Source organism: Lissotriton vulgaris, chromosome 9 (genome assembly GCF_964263255.1).
Source record: "Lissotriton vulgaris chromosome 9, aLisVul1.2, whole genome shotgun sequence".
In the NCBI taxonomy this organism is placed as follows: domain Eukaryota; kingdom Metazoa; phylum Chordata; class Amphibia; order Caudata; family Salamandridae; genus Lissotriton; species Lissotriton vulgaris.
In genome coordinates, this window is record NC_141697.1 from 500,353,933 (window position 1) to 500,378,763 (window position 24,831).

The 24,831-nt window shown below is 50.1% G+C and overlaps 1 protein-coding gene across 5 annotated transcripts in view; it reads right to left on the minus strand.

The window, feature by feature from the left end:
- The window catches only part of PCNX4 (pecanex 4), a 348,026-nt gene that overhangs the window by 261,052 nt on the left and 62,143 nt on the right, over positions 1 to 24,831 (minus strand). For all 5 annotated transcript variants that reach the window (XR_015299954.1, XM_086937959.1, XM_086937961.1 and 2 more), the window contains one exon: positions 16,469 to 16,575. Coding sequence is in view for 4 of the 5 variants with exons in the window: in XM_086937959.1 (XP_086794085.1) it covers positions 16,469 to 16,575 (107 nt within the window). In the remaining variant the exon portion in view is untranslated. The remainder of the gene's footprint in view (positions 1 to 16,468; positions 16,576 to 24,831) is intronic.

Here is a 24,831-nt window from a genome sequence, read left to right on the forward strand (position 1 = left end):
TGCAGGTTGGGATGGAACAGTCGGCCGTTCTCTCAGGTCAGTAGATCCGGACAGCAAGGCAGCCTCCTGTGCGGTACTTTGGACAGATACAGGAGATCCGGGTACCACCATTGGCGTGGCCAATCCGGAGCCACCAGGATCAGGTATGTCTTGGACTTGTACAGTTTCTTGATCACCAAGGGAATGAGTGGGATCGGTGGAAAAGCGCAGAGTAATGTCTCTGACCAGTCCATCCATAGAGCATTCCCCTTGGACCCTCGTTGTGGGTATCTGGACGCGAAGACGCAGCATTTTGCGTTTTCGGCGTCTGCAAAGAGATCGATTTCTGGTGTCCCCCAGGCCTGGAAGACATCTTTTATTACTTCTTCTATTAAGACCCAGTCGTGTGCTTCTGCGAAGTGTCTGCTTAGGTCGTCCGCTTGGATGTTGAGGACACCTGGCAGATGGACCGCCGATGTGCTCATACCCAGAGCCAGAAGCCACTTACAGATTGCTTGCGCTTCGAGCGACAGAGGTCTGGATCTTGTTCCGCCCTGCTTGTTCAGATAGTACATCGTTGTTGTATTGTCCGTTTGAACAAGCAGGGAGGATGTCTTGATCGCGGGAAGGAAAGCCTTGAGAGCTAGGTGGACAAGTCTGAGTTTCAACATGTTTATGTGATACAGTCTTTCTTTCTCTGACCACACTCCTTGAATTTGAAGCGATCCCAGATGAGCGCCCCATCCCTGAAGGGACGCATCCGTCACCAGTGATTGGGCATGTCCTCCTGGAAAGGGACTCCCACTACCAGATGACTCCACTGCATCCACCATCGGATGGAGATCTGTACTGACCAGGGTAGGGACAGTTTGTCTTCCCAACGATTTTAAAACTGGGACCACTGGTCCTCCAGAGATTGTTGCAGAGGTCTCATGCGCAGCCTGGCATTTCGAACAAGGCAAATGCATGAAGCCATGGACCCTAGAAGAGACGTGATCTGCCTGGCCGTGGGACGAGGAGTCTTCAGTAGCATTTGACACTTGAGGAGAATAGAGGATAGTCTCTCCTCCGAAGGATACGCTTTTGCGTCCTTTGAATCCAGAGGTGCGCCCAGATAGTGTATCCTCTGCGTTGGATTGAGGATAGACATCTTGAAGTTTACGTGCAGGCCAAATCTCCGCAGCTGATGTATGCAGAACGTGAGATGTTGCTGAAGCAGAATCGGAGACGCACTCTTTAGCAGCCAATCGTCTAGGTAGGGATAGACTAAAATGTGCTTCTTCCTCAGGAAAGCCGAAACTTCTGATGCTTTGGGGCGATGGGGATGTGAAAATAAGCATCTTGACGATTTATGGAGCACATCCAGTCCCCTTGATGCAGAAGTGGAATTATTTGATGTAACGCCAACATTCTGAACTTTTCTTGCCGAATGAACTGGTTGAGGCGCCCGAGATCTAGTATGGGCCTGAACTCCTTGTTTGGACCTTTCTTTGGAACTAGAAAATAGCGTGAGTAAATGCCTTGCCGACGCAGTGTCTTTGGGACCTCCTCGATGGCATTCTTTGAGATTAAGGCAGACACTTCTTGTCTCAAAAGATGAATACAATGGGTCACAGACTTTTGAGGAGGAATGGAAGGCGGAGGGGACTTTAATCGGATGGCATATCCATTCTTTACAATATTCAGAACCCATTTGTCTATTGTGATGTTTGTCCACTCTTCCAGGCAAAAACGAACACTTCCCCCCACCGGAGTGGGCAACGGGCTCAGGGGAAGCATAAACTCACTGTTTATGTTGCTGCTGCTTGTTTCCAGGTGCAGACTGCCTGGAAATGCTACCTTTTCCTCGACCAGGACGGCGCTGGGAGAACTGAGATCTTCCCTGATTCTGCTGAGACTACCATTGAGGGGTTTGAACCCTCTGCTTGTTCTGTCTCCTGTCGTACAGACGGTATTTTTTCTTAAAATCCTTCCTTTTCTCAAGACCAACAGCTCTCACTGTATCAAGTTCTGTTTTCATACGTGACATCTCATCATCAGCATGAGATCCGAAGAGTGATTTTCCGTTAAAGGGCAGGTTAAGAATTCGGTGTTGTGTCACAGGCTTAAGACCCGTGAGCCTCATGCAGAGTCCATGCGCGTAACCATGCGTAGATAAGTCAGAACCATCAGCGGGTGCACTAATCACCTGGTTAGCTACTAGCCCACGTTCATGTAAGATCTCCAGAAAATCGTGTTTGTCTTCTTTTGGAAGCTTCTCTGTGAAACGAGACATGGAGTCCCATGGGGCACTGTCATAGCGACCCAGCAAAGCTGAAGTACTGGCGACTTTCATGTAGAAAGCAGAGGTGGCACACATTCTCTTTCCTACTGAGTCCATAGCCTTACTGTCTTTATCCGGCGGCACAGAAGATGACGCCGCTCCTGTTTGATTCTTACGTGCTGCTGAGACAATTACAGAATCCAGTTTTGGCTCAGCCCTCAGAAAGAACGGATCATTGTCCGATGCTTTATATTTCTTAGCGATCCGAGAAGGAACCGCTCCCAATGCTGCTGGAGTTAAGCACTTGTGTTCCGCTGGCTCCAACAGACCTAGCACCAGAGGAAGTAAGGACCTTGACGTTAGCTTTTGGTGCAAAGTCTCGAAATGACCATTGTCTTGGTGGTAGAGACCGGCATTTCGATATTAAGTTCAGCTGCTCCACGACAGAGAACCTCATTAAAGGTAATCACGTCATCAATCAGTGAAATCCTACTTGGAGGAGCTGATGACAGTGTCGGCAAATAGCCCCTTTTCGAATTTGTAGATCTTGTACAGGATCTATTATCGCGCCTCTTCGAAGAATGACGACGTGACGATCTAGACTAAGGTGAAGTCCGCCTCCTCCCTGATGGAGACTTTCTCGTAGGAGGACGCTCACGTCTTCTCGGAGAGTGCACCAACTGTCTTTGAGGGGATCTTGATCTTGAAGCAGGTCTTGCAGACACAGGTGACCTTATTTATTTATTTTTGGAGTTTTCTATAGCGCCGGCCAGACCCGAGGGTATCGGAGCGCTTTACAATCGAGCTGCAGGGAACGGTTGCATAATAATATATCAGGAAAAGAGATTCATGTAAGATCAAGGATTAACATAGTTAATTGGCGCCTGAGGGGCGAGTTTGAGGTAGTGGGTTAGAGGTAGTCATAGTTGCAGGGTGAGCTGCTGAGGTAGAGTTCGGGAATGCCCGGTTGAGGTAGAGGATTTTGAGGCGTCTCTTGAAGTCTTGAAATGAAGTCGTAGTCCTGATGTCAACTGGGATGGAGTTCCAGATTTTTGGGGCGTTGCCGGCAAACGAGCGCGTTGCGGTTTTTTGTTTCCGGGTTTTCATGGGGATGAGTAGTAGGGTGTTCGAGCTTCTGAGGTTTCTGGACTGGCCCGCCTTCCTGAGCTTGGAGTCTAGGTATTCCGGTTTCCCTGTGTGCAAGGCTTTGTGTGTCAGACAAGCTGTTCTGAAGCTGGCGCGCATTTCCATTGGGAGCCATTTTAAGTCTTTGAGTGCTGGGGAAATGTGGTCGAATTTCTTTGCCCCTGAGACCATTCTGGCGGCTGCATTGAGGGTTGTTTTCATTGGCGCTAGGTGTGATAGGGCTGTGCCTGTTAAGGTTGCGATCCCATAGTCCAGTCTGGATAGCACCAAAGATTGGGTGGCTATTTGGAGATCCCTCTGCGGGATGTGAGGTTTGATTTTGTTGAGGAGTTTCAGATTGAGGAAGGCGCTCTTAGCGGAGTTCTTGATGTGGTTCGTCATTGAAAGTTTATGGTCAAGGGTGATTCCGAGAGACTTTACTGAGTTAGTCAGAGTGAGATTCCCACTGAGAGCGTCAATAGCTTTCATCCATTCCGTGATTTGGGGGTTGTCATCCTTGTTGGAGATGAGGAGAAGTTCTGTTTTTCCTTGATTGAGTTTCAGAATAAGACCTTGGAAGATTTATTTTCCTCATCTTCCAGGCTCAAATCTCCCCCAGCCAGCGCGGCGAGATATTAGTTGCCGGCTGAACAGGTGAAGGAGCTCTCGAGGGCTCTGGAGAGATTTGCACAATCTGTAGTTCAGGGGAGGAAGAGGAACTCCCAGAAGACACAGTCTTAGCCTTAGACACCGTCCTAGGCTTCTTAGGTGCAGGAGACGCCGACGACGACCTCCTCGACGGCGATCTCCTCAACGGCTATCTCCTCAACGGCGATCTCCTCGTCGGCATAGACTTCCTCGGCATCGATTTCCTCGGCGGCGATTTCCTCGGAATAGATTCCCTCGACGGCGATGGTCTCTTAGGCGTTGACGTCATGCGCCTCGACGGCGATTAATTTCTCGACGCCGTGTGCCTCGACGCCACCTGGCTTGGGCTCTTAAACGTCGAAACTTCAGCTGGCGGGTTCGGCGTCGACGTCATGGCACCTCTCGACGGCGACCTTGACTTATGTTTCGAGCCTCGCGGCGGTGACCGTCGACGTCGATGAGACGACGTCGAGTCCCGCCCTCTTGCAGTCGTAGGCGAGCCGGACCTTGACCGCCTACGCTCATGTCTCTTCTCCCCTTGCTTAGACGGCGTGATCTTCTTCGACGGCGAAGGATGCCTCGACGTCTACGGTTGCCGCGATGGTGATTTCGATGCCGATTTTGAACACAGAGGTACCTTAGAAGAAGATCTGTCCCTCGACGCAGTAGGGGACCGATGTTTTCTCTTCTCCCCTTTGTCTTTGCGTTCTTTGTGCTGAGAAGAAGGCCTCTTGGAATGAACATCTTCTCTTCCACTCACAGTTTCTCCTCTGTCATACAGGGACTGTAGCCTGCTCTTCTCCCTCTCCCTGAGAGTTCGGTTAGACAACTTGCTGCAGTGGTAGCAGAGTTCTGGCTGGTGAGAAGATGGTAAACAAGCTACGCAGACCGAATGAGGGTCTGACTTGGCCATTTTTTTACCACAGGCAAGACACTTAACAAACAAGGCTGGCATTATGACTGGAAAAATAGTACGAAAACAATTGTTGAATTAGTCAAACAATGACTAAAGACGTCGAGTAAAGACGAAAAAATTAGAGAAATACCACAATAAAGTGATAAAATATCACAAACTGGCAAGCTCAATGCTCCAGGATCCTCACAGAAGGAGCCGGAAAAAAGAACTGACCTAACTTTCACCTGTGGTGCATGATGGGAGCCTGGAGGCTCATGGAGGTCTTAAAGGCACAGCGCCAAGTTTTTCAGTTGTTACTATGCAGCCTATCTAGGCTAAATCTGCCTCTATGATCCTGCCTGTTTTACCTTTGAAAATAAAGGTTGTGTGTTTCAAAGAAACCCAGGGCAGTGTTTCTTCTTTACATTATCATATAATGTATTATATATGTCTTTATTTAGCAAATGTAAAAAAGTGTTACATGCAATAATGGCAGTTTTTTTAGCCTAGTATGGTGTATTTTAGGCTGCATATGTATGTGTATATGCATATGCATATTATCTATATATATATATATATATGGGGTTTTTATGTGTATATATATATATATATATATATGCATATTATTGGCTATTGCTCCGGGTCCCGCACGTGGGCGGGACTATTCAGTGCTTAAGACTTTGATGAGTATCCCCTGGAAGAGAACCCCTCTTCTGGTAAGAAACCTTGGTGTTATCTGTGTAAGGAGAAAGGCCACAGAGCAAGAGATACCAATTGCTCTAAAGCCAACACCAAATAACCTACTACTACTGCCCCTAAGGCAACCAGCGCCCTTGGCACTAGTACACGTACTAGTAGTGCCCCCAAGGGATTAGTAGGGTTAACTTTGGGTTCTAAAGTGGCTTCTGGCCTAGTCAGGACTTCCACTCAGACTGTCCTTGCCTGTGACAAAGGCAAGTAACTTGCTACTTTACTAGTAAGTCCCCACTAACTTGGGCAAGTACAGGCAACAGCCACTGATTAATGGCCAGGAAGCTGTGGCATACAGGGACATGGGCCAGTGTAAACTTGGTGACAGAGAAACTTGTGTCTCCTGACCAAATCATACTTGGTCAACTTTACCAAGTAACTAATGTCAGTACTGATTATTCCTTGGCAGTTGTAAATCCCACCAGGGGAGGGGTAACTGGCCCTAAAAGAGTTGTAGTTTTCCCAGACCGGACTGTCTGTTGGGCAATGATTTAGAAACTTCATCCTGGTCTGAAGTGGGGTTCAGGACACATGCAGAGATTATGTGAATCTCTGCCAGTGCATTCGATGTTACTAGGGCTCGGGCCAACAGTTAGGACCTGAAGGAACTCTGGATCCTGGAAAAATGGACCAGCTAGCTCCTAAGAGAAGGCGCAGGTAGAGTAAGTAATTATCCTCCTTCCAGAATCCCAGGGAGATGATTCTAACCCCTGTGGAGGAATTGTGATAAGAGAAACTTGGACCTGACATGGCAAAGTTCTTGGGGGCAGAGGGCCCTTCCAGGGCAAACCTGAGTCTAGAGCAGAAATCCTGTCCCCCAATCGAACAGCTCAGACAACACGCTGCTGCTGAGGCGGGAGGAAAAGTCAGTGGGTCTCATAAGATCTATTGGAAAGATGGGCTCCTGTTTTCTTATAGTAGAGACCCTAAGCCTGATGCCACCAGGAGGTTGGTTATACCTCAGAAATACAGGTGCTTTCTTCCGTCTCTAGCACGAAAATCCCCTTGCAGGATATCTTGGGCAAAGCAATACTTGGAACATTCTTGTCCCTCATTTTTACTGGCTCCACATGTCTGAAGACACCAAGGAGTTGTGTCACTCCTGTGTCACTTGCCTAGCTAGTGGTAAGTCAGGTGGCACTACAAGGGCCCCCTTAATTCCACTTCCAGTAGTTGGGGTTACTTTTGAGGGGATAGCGATATACATTGTCGGTCCCTTGAACCCTCCAACAGCATCTGGCCACAGTTACATCTTAGTGGTTGTGAACCCTGCCACTAGGTATCCAGAAGCTATTCCACTTAGGAACAATACAGCTCCTGTGGTGGCTAGGGCCCTTCTGGGAGTCTTTTCCAGAGTGGGGTTTCCTAAGGAGGTCTTGTCAGACAGAGGTACAACTGTCATGTCTAGCTAGATCACTGCAATGTGGAAAGAGTGTGGTGTATAAGTTTTGAATCACACCCTACCATTCACAGTGCAATGGGCTTGTTCAAAACGTTCAAAAATACCCTAAAGGGTATGACCATATGACTGCCAGAAGAGCTCAGGCAAAAATGGGATGTTTGACTACCCGGCCTTCTCTTTGCCTACAGAGTATCCTCAGAAGGGGTGGGCTACAGCCCATTTGAACTTCTGTTTGGACATCCAGTTAGGGGTCCATTGTGTCTAGTTAAGGAGGGCTGGGAGCAACCTCTCAAATAGGATATTGTGAACTATGTAGTTGGCCTGTGTTCATGCATGGCTGAGAATATGAAGAAGGCATGCAAATACCTGGAGGCCAGCCAGGAGCTTCAGAAAGCTTGGCATGACCAAAAGGCTGTCCTGGCCGTTTACCAGCCAGGCCAGAAAGTGTGGATATTGGAGCCTGTGGCCCCAGCAGGTCTCCAAGACAAATGGAGTGGCCCCCACACAATCCTTGAAAAGAAAGGTGAGGAACCTAGCTGGTGGACCTAGGCACTCCAAGAAGTCCCCACAGGGCACTACATGTGAACCGCATAAAATCGTTTGTGGGCAAGGCTGACATGAGCTTGCTCATGACCAATGACTAGAGCCAGGAGGAAGAGAGTGACCCTCTCCCTGATCTCCTCTCACAGAATCCTGTGGATTGGTAGTTGAATAGCCTTGGCAGGCAGCCTCACTGACCAGCAGAAGGCTGATTGCAGGAGGGTGCTCAATCAGTACAATCACATGTTAACTCTGAAACCCAGTCAAACCACCTGGCGTACCCATGAAGTGGATACAGTTGACAGTCTGCCAGTAAAAAACAACATTTACAGATAACCTGACCTTTTAAGAGACTGTATCAGGACCAAGGTCCAAAAGACACTGGAATTGGGGGTCATCGAGCCTTCAGATAGTCCCAGGATTAGTCCAGTAATCCTTGCGCCAAAACCTCACACCAAGGGTGGAAAAAGAGAGATTAGGTATTGTGTGGACTACAGAGGTCTCAATGAAGTCACTATGACTGATGCCCATCCTATTCCTAGGGCAGATGAGCTTATGGATACTTTGGCCTCAGCCAAATATTGGAGTACATTTTACCTAACTGCTGGCTACTGGCAAATCAGACTAGCTGAGGATGTCAAGCCAAACACAGCATTTTAAACCCCCAGTGGGCATTATCAATTTATTGTGATGCCTTTTTGTCTGAAAAATGCACCTGCACCTTTCAGAGGTAGGTGAAAAAAGTACTAAAAGGTCAGGAAGCCTATGATGCAGAATATCTAGATTATAATGCTGTCTTTAGCTCCACCTGAGAGGACCACCTGGTCCACCTCAGGCATTTTCTGGAGGCCCTGTAGAAGGCAGGCTCCACTATCAAGGCCAAGTTCCAGATAGGGCAGAGCAAGGTTGTATACTTGAGGCACCTGATAGGTGGAGGCCAAGATCAGCTATTGGAGAGCAAAATCCAGACCATTCTGGACTGGGTTGCTCCCACTACCCAGACTCAGGTCAGAGCTTTCTTGGGCCTGACTGGGTACTACCGGAGGTTTGTTAAGGGATATGGGTCCATTGTGACTTCCCTTAATGATCTCACTTCCAAAAGAATACCTAAGAAAGTTCAGTGGACAGTAAGCTGTAAAAAGGCATTTGATGACCTGAAGCATGCCGTGTGCACTGTGAAAGTTCTGTCTATTCCAAAACTTTCATTGTCCAGACAGATGCATCTGGATAGGGGTAGGAGCGCTTTTGTCATGAATGAGTGCAGAGGGCCAGAGCCAATCAGTAGCTTTTAGAAGTAGAAGGCTGACCCCCTGGGAGAATCGTTGGTCAAATATACAAAGGGAGGCCTTTGCTGTGGTCTGGGCCTTGAAGTAGTGAAGGCCATACCAGTTTGGTATTCGGTTCCCTGTTCAGAAAGGCCATAAGCCCCCCTTATGGCTTAAAGAAATGAAGGGTGAAAACCCCAAACTCTTGAGGTGGTCCATTTCCCTACAGGGGATGGACTCAGTGGAACAAAGGCCTGGGAGTAACCTTGCCAACGCAGATGGACTCTCCAGGTATTTCCACTTAGAAAATGAAGACTCAACTGGGCAAGACAAGGTCCTTATGTTTGGGGGCGGAGGGTGTGTAGGAAAGTAGGATCCGCTTTCATGGTCACCCCCACTTTTTGCTGGTGTCATTATGTTTTACTGACCAGTCTTACTGGGATCCTGCTAATAAGGACCCCAGTCTTTGTGCTTCTTCCCTAAATTGGACATGGTGAGTACTTAGGAACACCCCAGATGGGCTACTGGTGTACCCTTGTAAGTCCCTAGTATATGGTACTAAGGTACCCAGGGCATAGGTACATCAGGGGTCTCCCATGGGCTGAAGCATGTATTAGGCTACCCATGAGAGACCACACAATATGGGACTAAAGGCCTGCCGCTGCAGCCAGTGTAAGCTGGTGCTAGCACCACTTACAACCGATATAAGTTCCCTTATATCGGAGGTCACTGCGCTTAAAACCTATAGGTCACCCCTAAGGCAGGCCTTTCAATCCTGAAGGAAGGGTGCTAGGTTCTAAATGTGAGAGTGCCCCCGCATTAACAGGAAACCCCTACAACCTTCGGAGTCCTCTCTTCCAGGTTGCAAGTGCATCAGCCATTATGATACATAGAGTGGCCATGCGCCATTATGCGATGACCATCTCAAAAAATGGCTGTAACGAACTGTGTCGTGTTTGTTATCAAACATGTTGGAATTATACCCCCACAGCAGTATGCACTGTAAAGCTCCTCCAGGAGGCCCTCAGTGTTCTCAGTACCAGTCTTCTAGACCTGGGCAGCAAATGGCTGCTGCTGACCAGAGACACAATTCTGCCCTCCTACTGCCGAGCCAAGCTCAAGCAGGGAAAGGCAGGACAATAGGTTTCCTGTTGCAGGGAGGTGTGACCAGCTCCCAGACAGGACTTAGTGTATTGGGACAGAGTGGGGTCGCTTGCCAGCACCACCGAGACTGCTTGAAGAGAACACCTCATGCCCTCCTTGCATACTCCAGTTCAAACTAGTTCAGGGAGCCGTAGGCTCCCGCTCTGGCATGAAACTGGACATAGGAATCGCCAGTATCCTGACCCTCCAGTGGGAGGGACCCCTGAATAGTCCAAATCCTTTGGTTTGGGTACTTATGGGCTTACCTGTGGGTGGGTCCGTCAATTAGTCGTTGTTTCGACAAGATTCGGATCCAACACCACTTCAACTGCGACCGTCTGGGCACTCTGGACATCGCTGAACTTCGCTTTGGGAACAGAGACTGCAACTGGGAAGACTCCTGCTGCTCCTGGTCTCCTTGTCATGGAAGTTTCCTGCAAGGTCTGTGCCTGTGCTCCATACAGGTTTTTCACAAAGCCGGTGGACATCCATGACACCCGAAAGAATCTGCCTTGGAGTGAAGGAGTTACTTTCCTGCATCTGCAGGCACCACGACCAAACTGACCAGTCTGCTGTTCCTGAACTCTTACAGACTCTGAAAGATTCAGCAACACAGGTGGTGATTCTGCAACTCCCTCGAGGCCTGTACTCTCTTCATAGCAAGTTGGAGAGGAGTATACCTCGTCAGAACCACTGGAGCAGTACCCCTGTGCAGTGCATCGACTTGCCGTTGCCAAGGCTTGTTGACTCTCTCCTCCGAGGATCTTCGGGATCCAAGAAGCTCCAGCCTCAAGAACTTTGTCTGAATCGCATCCTTTGCACAGTGGGCCTTCATCCTTCGGCAAGCTGCCCGACGTCCTCTTGCAACTCATGTGCCTCCGAAGCCTGTGGGTCCTATTGAGGGTCTTTTTTGGCTCCAGTGGGCTACCCTGCTTGTTCAGGGTCTGCTCTGACGTACTTGCTCATGGTGAGTCACTTGGGCCTTGCTGGTACAGACACTGCACCTTTTCCGTCAACTACGTGGTTTGCCGCTGCAAAGGCTTGTTGGTGCTCCTGCCAAACACTGACTCCTTAAATTCTCGACTTCAGATGTGGGAAAGCTCGAAAATTGCTCCTGGTCTTCTACAGCGTCGCCTGGTCCGCACAGCTGCAACTTCAACGGCATAGTCAAACTCTCCTGCATCTCCGACATCGGTGGGCATTCGTCTCCCATGTCCCCATGTCTCCTGGTCACTCCTGAGTGGCATATACTCTGTCCCCACTGCTTGCAGGTACCGCTCATCTTGAATCCACCTTTCGGCTCCACCGGACTATTTCACCCTCTTCGCCAGCTGCAACTTTCCTGAAGTCCTCCATTGTGGTCCACGGCAGTGTCCGACGTCACTTCACACCTATGTACCTGGTTTCCCTGGTGTAGGTATCCTGGTTCCTATGGTATACATGGGTGGGGTGACTCTTCAACCCTTTATCTTCCAATGGGTTTCTTCAGGTCCACTGGGAAGGGTCCTTCTTTAAAATGGCAACTGCGACTTGCCTGTCGACATCTATTGAGTATGTGTTCCCACTCTGCACAAGTCATCCGTGGGGTTCCTAGATACTCACCTTGAGTGGTTCCTTGAGTCCCTGACTCTTCTACGTCTTTTGGGTCCAGTCCTGACTTAAGTCGTGGTTCGCATCCCACTATTTTAGTGTATGGTTTAGTCTTTCCCTGGAGACCACTGTATATTTTGTGCTATTTATGTATTCTATTGACAAAGTATTATGTGTATTCTGTTTATATCTCCGGGTAGGAGATACTACATTAATTCATACCATAAGATTAAGTGCTGGTAAAACAAGCTGCTTTACACTCCTTCTGGACCAACCCTGAAGGGTTCTCGCCATTGCTACCACTTAGAGGGCTTTCTAAGGTTGTCTAAGACCACTAAAATAACTGTAAGGGTTCTCTGGATTAGTAGAGGGTGCTACACTTACATAAGTGAGCCCCATATACTAAGACAGCCTCATATAATCACATTCACTCCCAACTCAGCAGGGAGATGGGGATGGGAGTTTGAAAGTTATCCGCATCACTGGGTAGTTTCTCTGTCTCGCCACCAGGCCGGATGGTTTGGGATGGTCAAGCAGGCTATCAGAGCACTAGAGATGTGTGTCCGCCATGTTGGTTGGCTTAGTCACGGCCCCCTCACCCCTTTAAAGAGGCCACATGAGGAAAGTTGGTTTACTAGGGTGACAAACTTGGCTCCTGATAAAGTAATTAATTCTGCCACTCACACAAAAAATGGGGCTTGAAGACCTATGGCGCGCGTCTCACCCTACTACTTCCTACTTCACACACTACTCCAATGCCCACAAAAGCAGCTCCCGCATAGATTATCTGTTCTCCCCCACCACTGACCTGGAGTTTTCGCCACCCCAAAGGGCTCCCCCGGGGAATCTCGGATCATTCCCCACTAACTGTGGAATTCACGTATCATCGTCAGAGATCCCGTGGCCCCATAATCATAACACCCTGGCTCCTAAAAATCCCTGACGTAAAAGACTGCCTACTAGAGCACACAGAATACTATTTTGCAGAAAACGTGGGCTCTGTCCAATCGGCCGTGACTTTATGGGAGGCATACAAGGCAGTACTTAAGGGTAAGGCCTTAGCTCTCAAAACTGGCTACATTCACAAACAGAGTGAACACCTAATTCAGGTCGAAACGGACCTGACCCACCTGGAATCACTCCATAATGTACACCCCACAGACGAAACGGCGACTCGCCTCCGCGAGAAACAACTAGAATTTAAAGCACTTGCCCTCGAGAAAGCGCAGGCCAAGCTCTTGAAAACTGTCATTGTGTTTACGAACTTTGAGACAGGGCAGGTAAATTGCTGGCATGGCTCGAAAAACGTGAGCAGGGATCTTGGTGGATCCCAGAGTTGACCTTATCAGATCAATCTACGATCACAGACCCAGGTGATATAGCGGAGGCCTTTGCCGTCCACCTGGAGAGAATCTACACAGCTAGAGCACACTATGGCACCGAAGAGTCTAAACTGCTTCTGGCCGAGATGAGACTTCCCTCTCTTTCCGAATCGGATGTGCAGGAACTGGAGGCAGACCTCACAGCAGAAGAGGTTGGCAATGACTTGTTTGCCGTTCAATCAGGTAAAGCTATGGGCCCCAACGGTGTCCCAATTGAGTTCCAAAAGGGCATGGTAGGTGAGATCCTCCCGCACCTCAAAGCAATGTTCGAGGAGAGCCGGGATGCCGGATGCCTGCCATTGGACCAGCGGTTGGCATCAATAGTAGTCATTCGTAAACCTAACAAACCGGCCAATGATTGCGGCTCCTACCGTTCAATTTCCCTCATTAACTCTGAAGTGAAGGTCCTGGCGAAACTCCTCGCTACCAGGCTTATGACGGTCCTCCCTGCCTTGATCCACGAAGATCAGTCGGGCTTCTTACCAGGCTGCAACACAGCACTCAACCTCCGCCTGGTTCACAATTTAAGCAGTAGGATACCACTACTTCAAGAGGACGCGGCTATCCTATGCCTTGACGTTACGCTTGCCTTTGATTCTATAGAATGGTCTTACCTTTTCGAGATCCTACTCCGCTATGGTTTTGGCCCTAAATTTATCCAATGGATCCGACTAATATACACTGATCTCTGGGGTCAGGTTTATGTTAATGGACATACGTCCAGGCGATTTCCCTTGCACAGAGGTACAAGACAGGCATGCCCTCTGTCCCCTTTGTTGTTCGCACTCACCCTCGAACCTCTGGCTCATTGGGTCCGAACTGACAACTCCATCCGTGGCCTCCGATGGAATGACGACACGATTGATAAGATCTCGCTCTACGCGGACGACATCCTCGTCTACGTCTCCTCCCCCAAATCCTCTCTTAACAGTCTGCTACACGTCATCACTAACTTTGGCAAATACTCGGGCTTTTCCATCAATTGGTCCAAATCACTATTATACGTTCTTCGTGGCCCACCCCCTCCCCTCCCACGAGACTACTCCATTGAACTAGCCCTTGATGGATTTAAATACCTCAGAATCTTTGTCATTCCAGACCCCAAACTATTTTACGACCGCAACCTCAAAGGCCCACTTCAAAGACTCCATAACGACATCTCACATTGGAGATCACTCCCTCACTCCCTCCCAGGCAGAGCGGCCCTCTTTAAAATGCTAGCACTCCCTCAATTTTTATATGCCCAGCAAAATTTCCATTTCCCATAGCTGACTCCTATTTCAATACACTCGAAGGAGACCTCCGCCTCCTTCTATGAAACGGCGGTTCTCCCCGCATTGCTCTCCTTTCACTCACACAGGGGCGGTATGATGGGGGTATCGCCCTCCCAAATGTTCGACTCTACTATTGGCCTACTCAATTGACTGCTACTAATTCCTGGATCTATGGTTCACCCACGAACCCTGCTTCCATCTAGAGAGATACCAGACAGACCGCGGGGTTACCTTGAGGCTCTATATGGCAAACACTCTCGTTCCCGATATATAGGCCCGATGTCCCACACAATAGCAATTTGGCACCGAGCGAACAAGCGACTCGGGTGGGCTAACACTCTTACATTATCCACCCCACTTTGGACTTCACATAAGTTGGGTTCCCTCGGTCACTACCAGGGCTTTGATAAGTGTGACACAATAGGCATTTCCACTTTAGGCGACATGCTTCACAAGGGCAAACTACTGACATTCGAGGAGCTCCAAAAGACACACGACTTAGCCCACTCTGTGGCCTTCTGCTACCTCCAAATTAAACATGCCATACTCGCCAACGTCCCTGATATCTCTTCTCTTCCGCAATGCTCGCCCCTCGAGGACAGACTCTTGTCCGAACCCCTCCAGGCCAAAGCGATATCCTACACCTATCATAAATTATGCAACAACATGCCCAACACCTTCCAGCTGCTACGAGACAAATGGCAGACCGACATCGGTGTCTTGGAGGAAGCTGAATGGCAGGCGGCACTAATGTCCCCGCGCGAATCAGCTATTAACCACAGATTTCGGCTTATACAATTAAAGATATTGCACAGAACATACATGTTCGCTCCCCTTCTGGCCAGGATAGGTAGACGAACCTCTGACCTCTGCCTCCGTAACTGCGGTCAGATTGGCACCTTCTATCACATTCTCAGGGAATGCCCGGTAATTCGGGACTTGTGGGAGCACGCCGCCCGCAAGATGGCCGATGCTCTAGGAAAATCCATCCCTCGGATTCCCAAATGTGAACTTCTCAATGTGTGGGACCCCACTGATCTCACTGCACTCGAACAGCGGTGGGCGGCTCTGGGCTTCCTCTTGCTGAAATGGGGACAATGGAATATTTATAGAGGTGAACTGTGTACTTCCCCTTCAACTGATATGGCATTGGCTCGATCGGGTCCCCCCTCGTAATTGTGCCTGTGATACACTGCTGTAATGTACGTATTCTATGTCAAGATTGTAATTCATGATTATCTGCTCTGCTTTTTGTTCAATAAAATATATTTTTTTTAAATAATAATTCTGCCAATGAGACTTGTGCAGGACCTGTAGACCAGGCATGAAAGCTATGTAGCACTGGACCCAATCCTATGTGAGAAAGGTTTTAAATAATGGCACTGGAGAAAACAAATCCGTGTTCACGCAAAAGGTTTCCGGATCCAGTCTGACACCTGGGAAATTCAAGGGTAAGGAATCTGCAGCTAGAAGTCTCGATCAGATTAACAAACATTAAAATTGATAATATGCTCACAGACAAGGCCAGGGTGGCAGAGTTGTAGAAAGCAGTGAAGGGTGCTCTAAAGGAGATTCTTTATCAGATGAAAAAGGATCGTGTCGGTGACTCAAGCCTCGATGGTGACACAGTGAGATAGTAGAAATGGAGGCATGTCTTAAACAATTTTATTTTTTTGAAATATAATGGAGTAAGCAAAAGAATTCATAACTGTATTTGCTGAAGGAAGCCGAAACCCTACCAATCCAAGTAATATCACAGCAGAGAGAGCGCGAATAAATATGAAATCGCAGAGGATAAAATCTTACTTACTGGATGGCTTTTGTTAATAAACTGTTGCTTCTAACGCAGACCAGACAACCACAAGGCAGGAATTCTTGTGGGACTGCCGTTCATGGCTGTTTGACAACAGTGAAGGAAAAATATGTGTAGACCAATACCATAGACAGTTGAAACGAAGATTCTAGAATTAACATACTGTACAGTAGTCCAATTCAATTAGCGAAAATGCCGCCCCGCAAATCAGACTTTGGCTTGTGTACTTAATGAAATTTTTTGTCACATTTACAAACTACTCGTCTACTGCACATGATTGTCGTTTATGTAATTATTGAACAAACAGTGTTTTTCGTTACGTTTATATTCTTAGTTCTGCCAACATCTTTAGACCACAGGCATATACAAGAAACACAAGGAGCTCATATCATTACTTACTGTTCTAAATGCTCTTGTAAATCCGATGCAGATTGACACCGAGGGGAGATTTGCTGACATCAGGGAACTGTCCAGGGAGAGATACGCTATCATTGCAAATGGAGACACTAAAATGGTAAAACAATGCCACAATGTAATTAGCTCACAATTCACATTTCCAACAAAAAATGATAGATCTCTGAAGACTTATTTAGAAATTAGCCTGGCTGGCCTTCAATTTTCAAAATAATCGGTACGTTAACCTCTTAAGCGCTTCGAACGTTCGGCGGCCGACGGCACCACTACCTCAGCAGTGCTGCCGTCGGCCATTGAACGTTCGAACCTCATAGCTGCAATAGAACGTCCAGCACTGGAGCTGGACGTTCCATAGCCGTTATGAGGTTAAAACACATTTGAAGTGCCTTAAAATGTTTATTTACATACTGCAGTTATCTACTGAATTCTGCTAATAAAACTTTAAACTGTTCTTTCAAAACAATTATGATAACAATGATTTTTGTACGACATAGTTGAAATATTTTCAACTTACTTTTTTAGACTGCAAAAGTGACGTGTTTATATGCATTTCCTGTTGTCAGGATGTCACTTTTCAGTGTATTCTGTTCTACTAGTGAAAATATTTTAGAAATAGGGTTTATAATTTCTAATATCCTTAATGTACTGCTTAGTAATGCAATTGGCAGAAGGGTAAAAAAAAAAAATTGTGAACAAGGGGCGGTACATATTCAACCTAGGTGCATATGTATGAAAGATTTTTGCAAATCGCTGCACAAGTTACTACTTGTGTAACGATATATCTGTAAGAGACATTAGTTAGTGATAGATTCCTTACCTTAGAATATCCCCAGGCGTCAGACTGGATCTGGAAATTTTTGCGTAGGAATACCCCTGCGCGTCGGTAGGCGTCGTCTGCGGTTCCGCGTCCGTCGTCGGCGTCGTTAGCGCCGGAATGACGATGGCGTACTTAGACCCCGCCCATGCGGGCTGACGTCAGTTCTGAAATACAGCTTTTCTGCGCCAGATACGCAGAGCCATGATAAAACCAACACTGGTGCCATGAAACTAGGGCCCTGAAAGGGGATGACCTTAACCCTAGATATCGGTTCGCAGAACGGGGAGGATGGGTGGGTCGGTAAGGAATCTATCACTAACTAATGTCTCTTACAGATATATCGTTACACAAGTAGTAACTTGTGCATCTGAAAGAGACACGTTAGTGATCGATTCCTTACCTTAGAATAGATACCCCAGTAATACCAACCCCGGTGGTGGGTCTGCGAACCAATATCACACCAGAAAGTCCTGGAGGACGGAAAAGCCAAAGAAGCCATCCCTCCGGACTTGACTGTCCAGGCAGTAGTGTCTTGCGAACGTGTGCAGCGAGGCCCACGTAGCTGACTGGCAAATGTCCTTAAAGGGGACTCCTCGGCCCAAGGCAGTTGTTGTTGCTCGAATGGAATGAGCCCGCAATCCAGCAGGGGGCTCCTTTTTGGCCATGGAGTAACATGCCTGAATACACAAGATGATCCACCGCGAAGTGGTCCTCTTGTGTACCGCCTTTCCCTTCTTCACGCCCACGTACCCAACAAAGAGTTGGTCATCCACCCGGAACTGGTGTGTGCGATCTAGGTAATAGGAGAGCGCACGTTTTGGGTCCAGACAGTGGAGCCTCTCTTCCTCTTTCGAGGGATGCAGAGGCAGAAAGAAGGTGGGCAAGGTAATGGACTGCCCGATGTGGAAGGCCGTGACAAGCTTGGGCAGAAAGGAAGGTCGTGTACGCAACACCACCTTGTCCGGATGAGCAGAGAGGAAAGGTGGAGTAGAAGAAAGAGCCTGGAGCTCACTCACTCTCCTGGCAGAGGTGATGGCAACCAGGAAAGCAGTCTTTAGGGTAAGAAGACGGAGAGGACAGTTGTGGAGCGGCTCAAAGGGAGCACACATTAGATAAGGGAGTACAAGATTCAAGTCCCACTGGGGCATCACGAAGGTAACAGGAGGGAACATTTGTGTGATGCCCTTCAGAAATCTATTTTCAATGGGGGACTTGAATAAGGAAGGCTGATCAGGTAGCCGTAAGGAGGCGGAAAGAGCAGAAAGGTACCCCTTAAGAGTGCCCAGAGCAGAGCCCTGCTGGGCAAGGGAAAGAAGGAAGAGTAGAACTTCAGAAAGGGGTGCAGAGAGAGGTTCCACAGCCTTTGCTGTGCACCATGCCTGAAATCTGTTCCACCTGCAGGCGTATACCGACTTTGTGGAGGGACGCCTGGCTGCCAGAATGATATCACAGACTTCGGGAGGTAAGTCAAATGGCCTCAACTGCCGCCACTCAATTTCCAAGCTTGTAGGTGGAGACTGGACAGGTTCGGGTGCAGGACCGTCCCCTGCTGCTGCGACAGAAGGTCCTCCCGAAGAGGCAGACAAATAGGGGGATCGACTGACATGCTGAGTAGCTCGGGATACCAGTATCTTCGTGCCCAGTCCGGAGCCACAAGGATAACCTGGGCCCGGTCGCGCCGGATCTTCTTCAGCACTCTAGGCAGAAGTGGTATAGGCGGAAAGGCGTACAATAGACCGCAACTCCACTTGCGTCGAAAAGCGTCTCCGAGCGAGTGCCGCCTTGGAAATTCCAACGCGCAGAACTGATGACATTGCGCGTTCTCTTCTGTGGCGAATAGATCTAACCAAGGCTCTCCCCATTGCTGAAAGAGACCTTGCGCCACGTCCGAGTTTAGACGCCATTCATGATCCATCATGCACCGACGGCTGAGTTTGTCCGCCCTGGCATTCAGAGAGCCTGCCAGGTGTAGAACCACCAGGGTCACGCCCTGACGTTCCAGCCACTGCCAGAGGCGCAGAGCCTCCTGGCAGAGGGTCCACGACCCCACCCCGCCCTGTTTGTTGCAGTACCACATGGCGGTGGTGTTGTCCGTGAACACCTGCACTACACTCCCCCGGAAGGGGGGAGGAATGCCTTCAGTGCTAGACGAATCGCCCGCAGCTCCAAAAGGTTGATATGGAGCTGGGACTCCGCCAGAGACCAGAGGCCTCTGATCTCCGCCTCTCCCATGTGGCCACCCCAGCCCTGGAGGGACGCGTCCGTCACAACCACGTGCTCCGGGTGGGGTAGGGAGAGGGATCTGCCACTGACCCATTCGCGGTCCGTGAGCCACCACTGCAGTTGTCTCGCAGTGCCCTCCGAGATCAAGACATGATCGGACAGGCTGCCCTGAAGCTGGGCCCACTGAAACTTCAGGTCCCACTGCGGAGCCCGCATCCGCCACCTGGCGTGATGCACCAGAAGGATACAGGAGGCCATCAGCCCCAGAAGCCGCAGCGTCAACCTGACCGAGACTCAGGAGAACGGCTGAAAGATGGGAATCAGAGCCTGTATATCCCGAACCCGCTGTTCGGGAGGGTAAACCCGAAACTGCGCAGAGTCGAGAACCGCTCCGATGAAGAGGAGCTTCTGAGAGGGACACAGGTGCGACTTCAGCACATTGACGGAGAACCCCAGCAAATGCAGGAAGTCGGCCGCAGTCTGGAGGTGGCTGACGACTGTCTGGGGCGAGCCCGCCTTCAACAACCAGTCGACTAGGTAGGGGAAGACTGACACCCCTAACCTGCGCAGATGTGCTGCAACCACCGCCATCACCTTCGTGAACACCCGTAGGGCGCTGGTAAGGCCGAAGGGGAGCACGGTAAACTGAAAGTGCTCTTGGCCTACCGTGAACCGCAGGTAACGCCAGTGGGCCGGCAGGACGGGGATGTGCAAATAAGCGTCCTGCAAGTCCAACGCTACCAGCCAGTCTTCCGGGTCCAGGGCAGCTAGGACCTGAGCCAAAATCAGCATCTTGAACTTCTCCTTCCGGAGGAAGCCGTTGACGTTCCGCAGGTCCAAGATAGGGCGTAGGCCCCCTTTGCCCTTCTTGGGTACCAGAATGTAGTGGGAGTAACATTCACACCCTACTTCTGGCCCAGGAACACGCTCGATGGCCCCCTTGGCCAAGAGGGCCGTGACTTCCTCTTGCAGAAGTTGCAAGTGATCCCCCGACACGCGGTGGCATTGCGGTGGCATGGATGGAAGGGTCGCCTTGAAGGGTAGGGAGTAGCCCCTTCGGACGATCTGCAGCACCCACCTGTCCGATGTGATAGTGCGCCAGTGGGAGAGGTGATGGTGAACCCTGCCTCCCACAGGCGTCACATGGGCCTGAAAACTCCGACTAGGAAGGTTTTGAGGCGGGTGCTGTGGAGGGAGGTGTGGACTGGCCTCGCCGTTGTCCCCGACCGCCGCCACGGCGGTTTCCACGGCCGCCACCGCGCTGTTGAACATTTTGCGGCACGTGGCTGGCAGCACGTGTGGGGGCGCCCCTTCCGTGGCCACGAAAGGAGCGAAAGGCACCCTTTTGCTGGCGTGGGGCCGAGAGGCCCAAGGACTTGGCCGTAGCCCTGGAGTCCTTAAAACGTTCCAGCGCATGGTCTGCCTTGTCGCCAAAGAGGCGACGGCCATCGAACGACATGTCCAGAAGTGTGGCCTGGACATCGGCCGAGAAGTTGGCGGACCTCAACCAGGCGTGGCGGCGAACTGCCACAGTCGTTGCCATTGCCCTGCCCAGTGAGTCCGTTGTATCCAGCCCACACCGGATGGAATAACGCGCTGCATCTCGTCCCTCCGCAAGGGTTTGGGCGAGTTTAGCCTGGACCTCCTCCGGACATTGTGGCAGCACGTCCGCAACCGCGTCCCACAGAGTGTGGGTGTAGCGGCCCAAGAGACAAGCGGTATTAACAGACCGCAGCCCTAAGCTCACAGACGAGAACACCTTCTTCCTGAACTGTTCGTATCTCTTGGATTCCCTGTCGGGCGGGGCCGACGGGAATGCGGTCTGGGAATTGGAGGCCTGGATGACCAGGCTCTCGGGGGTGGGGTGGGTGGACAAAAAGCATGGGTCGCCCGGGGCTGGGCGGTAGCGTCTGGCCACGTTCCACGTGCCACGTTGGAGCAGAGCGGCCATCTACTTGCCCGAGAGCCCAGCTGATGCGAGTGCCCGCGGAAGCCACCCCTCCCGTTTGACGCACTGAGAGAGACGCCGTCTTTTTCTCCAGCCGAGAAAATCCAGCTCCGGTGTTTCCAGCCTACCCTTGCAGGTTGCTGGGATATCGAGTCCTGAGGAAAGAGATACCAGACCTCCCACATTCTATTACCAAGGTACGGAGCTGATTAAACCCTTAGGAGAATTCTTGATGCAGATTCTAGGCAAAATTATCTTAACCAACTTAACTTAACACTGCTACTTACTTGTCCCTTCCCACGTATTAGGCTCAGGTCAGGTACACCGGGGTAGGCTTAGTTAGAAGCACCAGTTGAGCCTTTTAGTCAATGTATGTATGTATATATTTTAACCATTTTAAAGTATCATATGGCTAAGAAACCGTATCAATGCTTTTTTTTTGTAAAAGATATTTTATTAAGGGAACAGAAAAAACAAAAACAATAGAAAGGAAAGGGGGGATGAAGACACATGAATTGCAAATCAGAGATGTACCCACGCAGGGGTCAATACAAAGAGGCCAGGCAGCAGGAAACGTTTATGAAGGGCAGAGCAGTGACAACACACAGGGCAGGACGCAGTAGTGCAAAAAAGAAAAAGTTCCAAAAAAGCAGCTCGGGAGAGTGTCAAGCCCCCTGAGAAGTCCGGAGGGGAAAGCCTGCATGGCATCGGGCAAGTCAATGCAATCCAGAGGCTAGGTCGACCAGGTCCGTGCACGCCTCCCCGCAGTGCGGCCTCAAGAAAATCAGCATAATGTGCAATATCATAAAAGCAAATCGTCCACATCCCCTGGCAGAAAAGAAAAGCAAACCTAAAAAAAAAGATAAACCCCCCCTCCCCAGAGACTCCAACCTCCCCAGTGCGCCCACCCCCCGGATGGTGGCGGCCAGAAAACAACCGTTCACACAGGCACGGATCACACTTGAAACAGATGTAAGGCACGTATAGTGGGCGGGCATACCGCGGACGGCAACCCACGAGAAAGAAAGCGGACCAGTGGGCCCCATCGGAAAGCAAAATTCTTAAAGTTGTTCCTAAAGATATCTACCATCCGTTCCACACTCAGCAGCCTCCAAAGTCTAGCAAACCAAAGGGAAAGAGCCGGGGCCTCCTTTTTCCACGAGGCAGCCAGAGTGAGTTTGGCCGCTCCCAGGCAGAGCCAAAGGATGTGCTTGTCGGCCCTGGTCTGGTGCTCCAGAAGCGAGTCCCGAAGGCAAAGAAGCACAAAGCCAATGGAATCTGGAACCGGGTAGCCCAGGATCTCCCTAATATGAGACAGTATCTCCTCCCAGTAGGGGCGTATGATGGGGCAGTCCCACCAGATATGCCGGAAGTCCCCCAAAAGACCACAGTCCCGCCAACATCTGTCAGAAGCTGAATGAAAAATCCTTTTCAATCGGGCCAGATATAGATACCAATCTAACATGGTTTTCATATGTGCTTCCCTAAGATCGATCGAATGATTAAATGTGTGTAGATCGCGCCAAAGATGCGACCATTCTGCGTCGGAGAGGTCTCTCCCCAGGTGCCCTTCCCACAACCCCATGTATCTAGGGCGAGGTGAAACAGCCGTGGTTAACAGCAAATGGTAGAGAAAGGAAATCACCCCCTTCATGGAGGATGTGCGAGTAATGTAGGACTCAAAAGCTGTGGGAGGCCTCGTCGCAGCGTCCCTCACCTCAGGAGACAGTGCCCAATGCAGCAGCTGGGCATGTCGGTAGCGTTCAGTAGGCGGCACACCATAATCGCGCATGCAGTTGTGGAAGGTGAGCGGCTCATAGCCATGAAACAAGTGTGTAAGTGCATGGCAACCTCCCGCCTTCCATCTATCAAAGGGCCCCTCAACTAGCGCCGGCGGGAATGCAGGATTAAAGTGAATAGGTGTGAAGGGGGAAGGAAAGGAAGTCCACCGCTCGTCATGAGAGACCGAGTCCCAGACCTTCAGAGTGGTGCTAGTAGGGGTGCTAATGTATGCGTTGCGAGGCCGATCCCTTTTCGCCTTCCAAACCAGGTCCCAAATAGAGCGCCCCGCCACACTCCTGTCCATGTGCAACAAATGCTTCTCTGACTCCATTTGAGTCCATTCAGCCAACACCCGGAATTGTGCCGCTTTATAGTAAAGGTGCATGTCCGGCAGGCCAGCCCCACCCTTCCTCTGAGGTCGGCGAAGCGTAAGAAAGGAAAGTCTGGCTCGGCCCCCTTGCCAGACGTAACGCAGAATCATAGTCTTCAGTCGCCGAAAGAAACCCCCGTCCAAGGGAATGGGGAGGGCTTGGAACAAGTACAGAAGCTTGGGGAGCAGCGTCATCTTGACGGCATTAACACGCCGAAGCCAAGAAATAAACATAGGCTTCCAGCGAGTCAGCTCAGCCTGTATCTGAGACAGCAGAGGAGGGAAGTTAGCTGCATATAGGGTGGCGACGGAAGAGGTCAGCTGGACCCCAAGATATTGAATGGAGGAGCCCGCCCAGGCCAGGGGAGTGAGCGGTCGGATGCGCTCTACTTCAGAGGGCGGAAGCGTGAGATTAAGTATGTATGATTTGCCGGGGTTCACACGAAACCCCGCCACCGCTTCAAATTGGGACAGCACGTCCTGTACCCGCGGGAGGGAGGTCCCGGGGTCAGCTAGCGACAGAAGGACATAGTCAGCAAACAAAGAGATTTTATGCTGTTCCCCGGAAAAGGGGAGGCCCACAATATCCGGATCCTCACGAACCCTAATAGCAAGAGGCTCTATGCTAAGTGCAAAAAGTAAGGGGGATAGGGGGCAGCCCTGCCTCGTGCCTCGAGAATGAGCAAAAAATGGAGAGACATGGCCGTTCACCATGACCCTCGAGCGCGGGTCGTGATAGTTGGCCCGAAGCATAGTTATAAACGTGGGGGAAAAGCCAAATGCCTGTAGAGTGCTAAAGAGAAAGTTCCAGTCCACCCGGTCGAATGCCTTTTCGGCGTCAAGGCCGAGCAGGACAGCTGGGATTCGAAAGCGTTCGGCCTTCTCAATCAGGTGAACTAGGCGTCTAGTGTTATCGTGGGTCTGGCGACCCTTTATAAAGCCCGATTGATCCGGATGAATGAGAGCGGGCATAAGGTCCTTAAGTCGAGCGGCCAAGATAGAAGAATACAACTTAGCATCAATATTCAGGAGGGCAATTGGTCGATAGGATTCACACCTGGAGGGGTCTTTCCCCGTCTTGGGAATTATCGAAATCATAGCCTCCGCCATAGAACCCGAGGTGTGGCCCTCATCCCTCATGGTGTTGAAGAGGAGCACCAAACGGTCCCCCAACTCGGACGCGAACGTCTGATAAAAGGAGGCTGTAT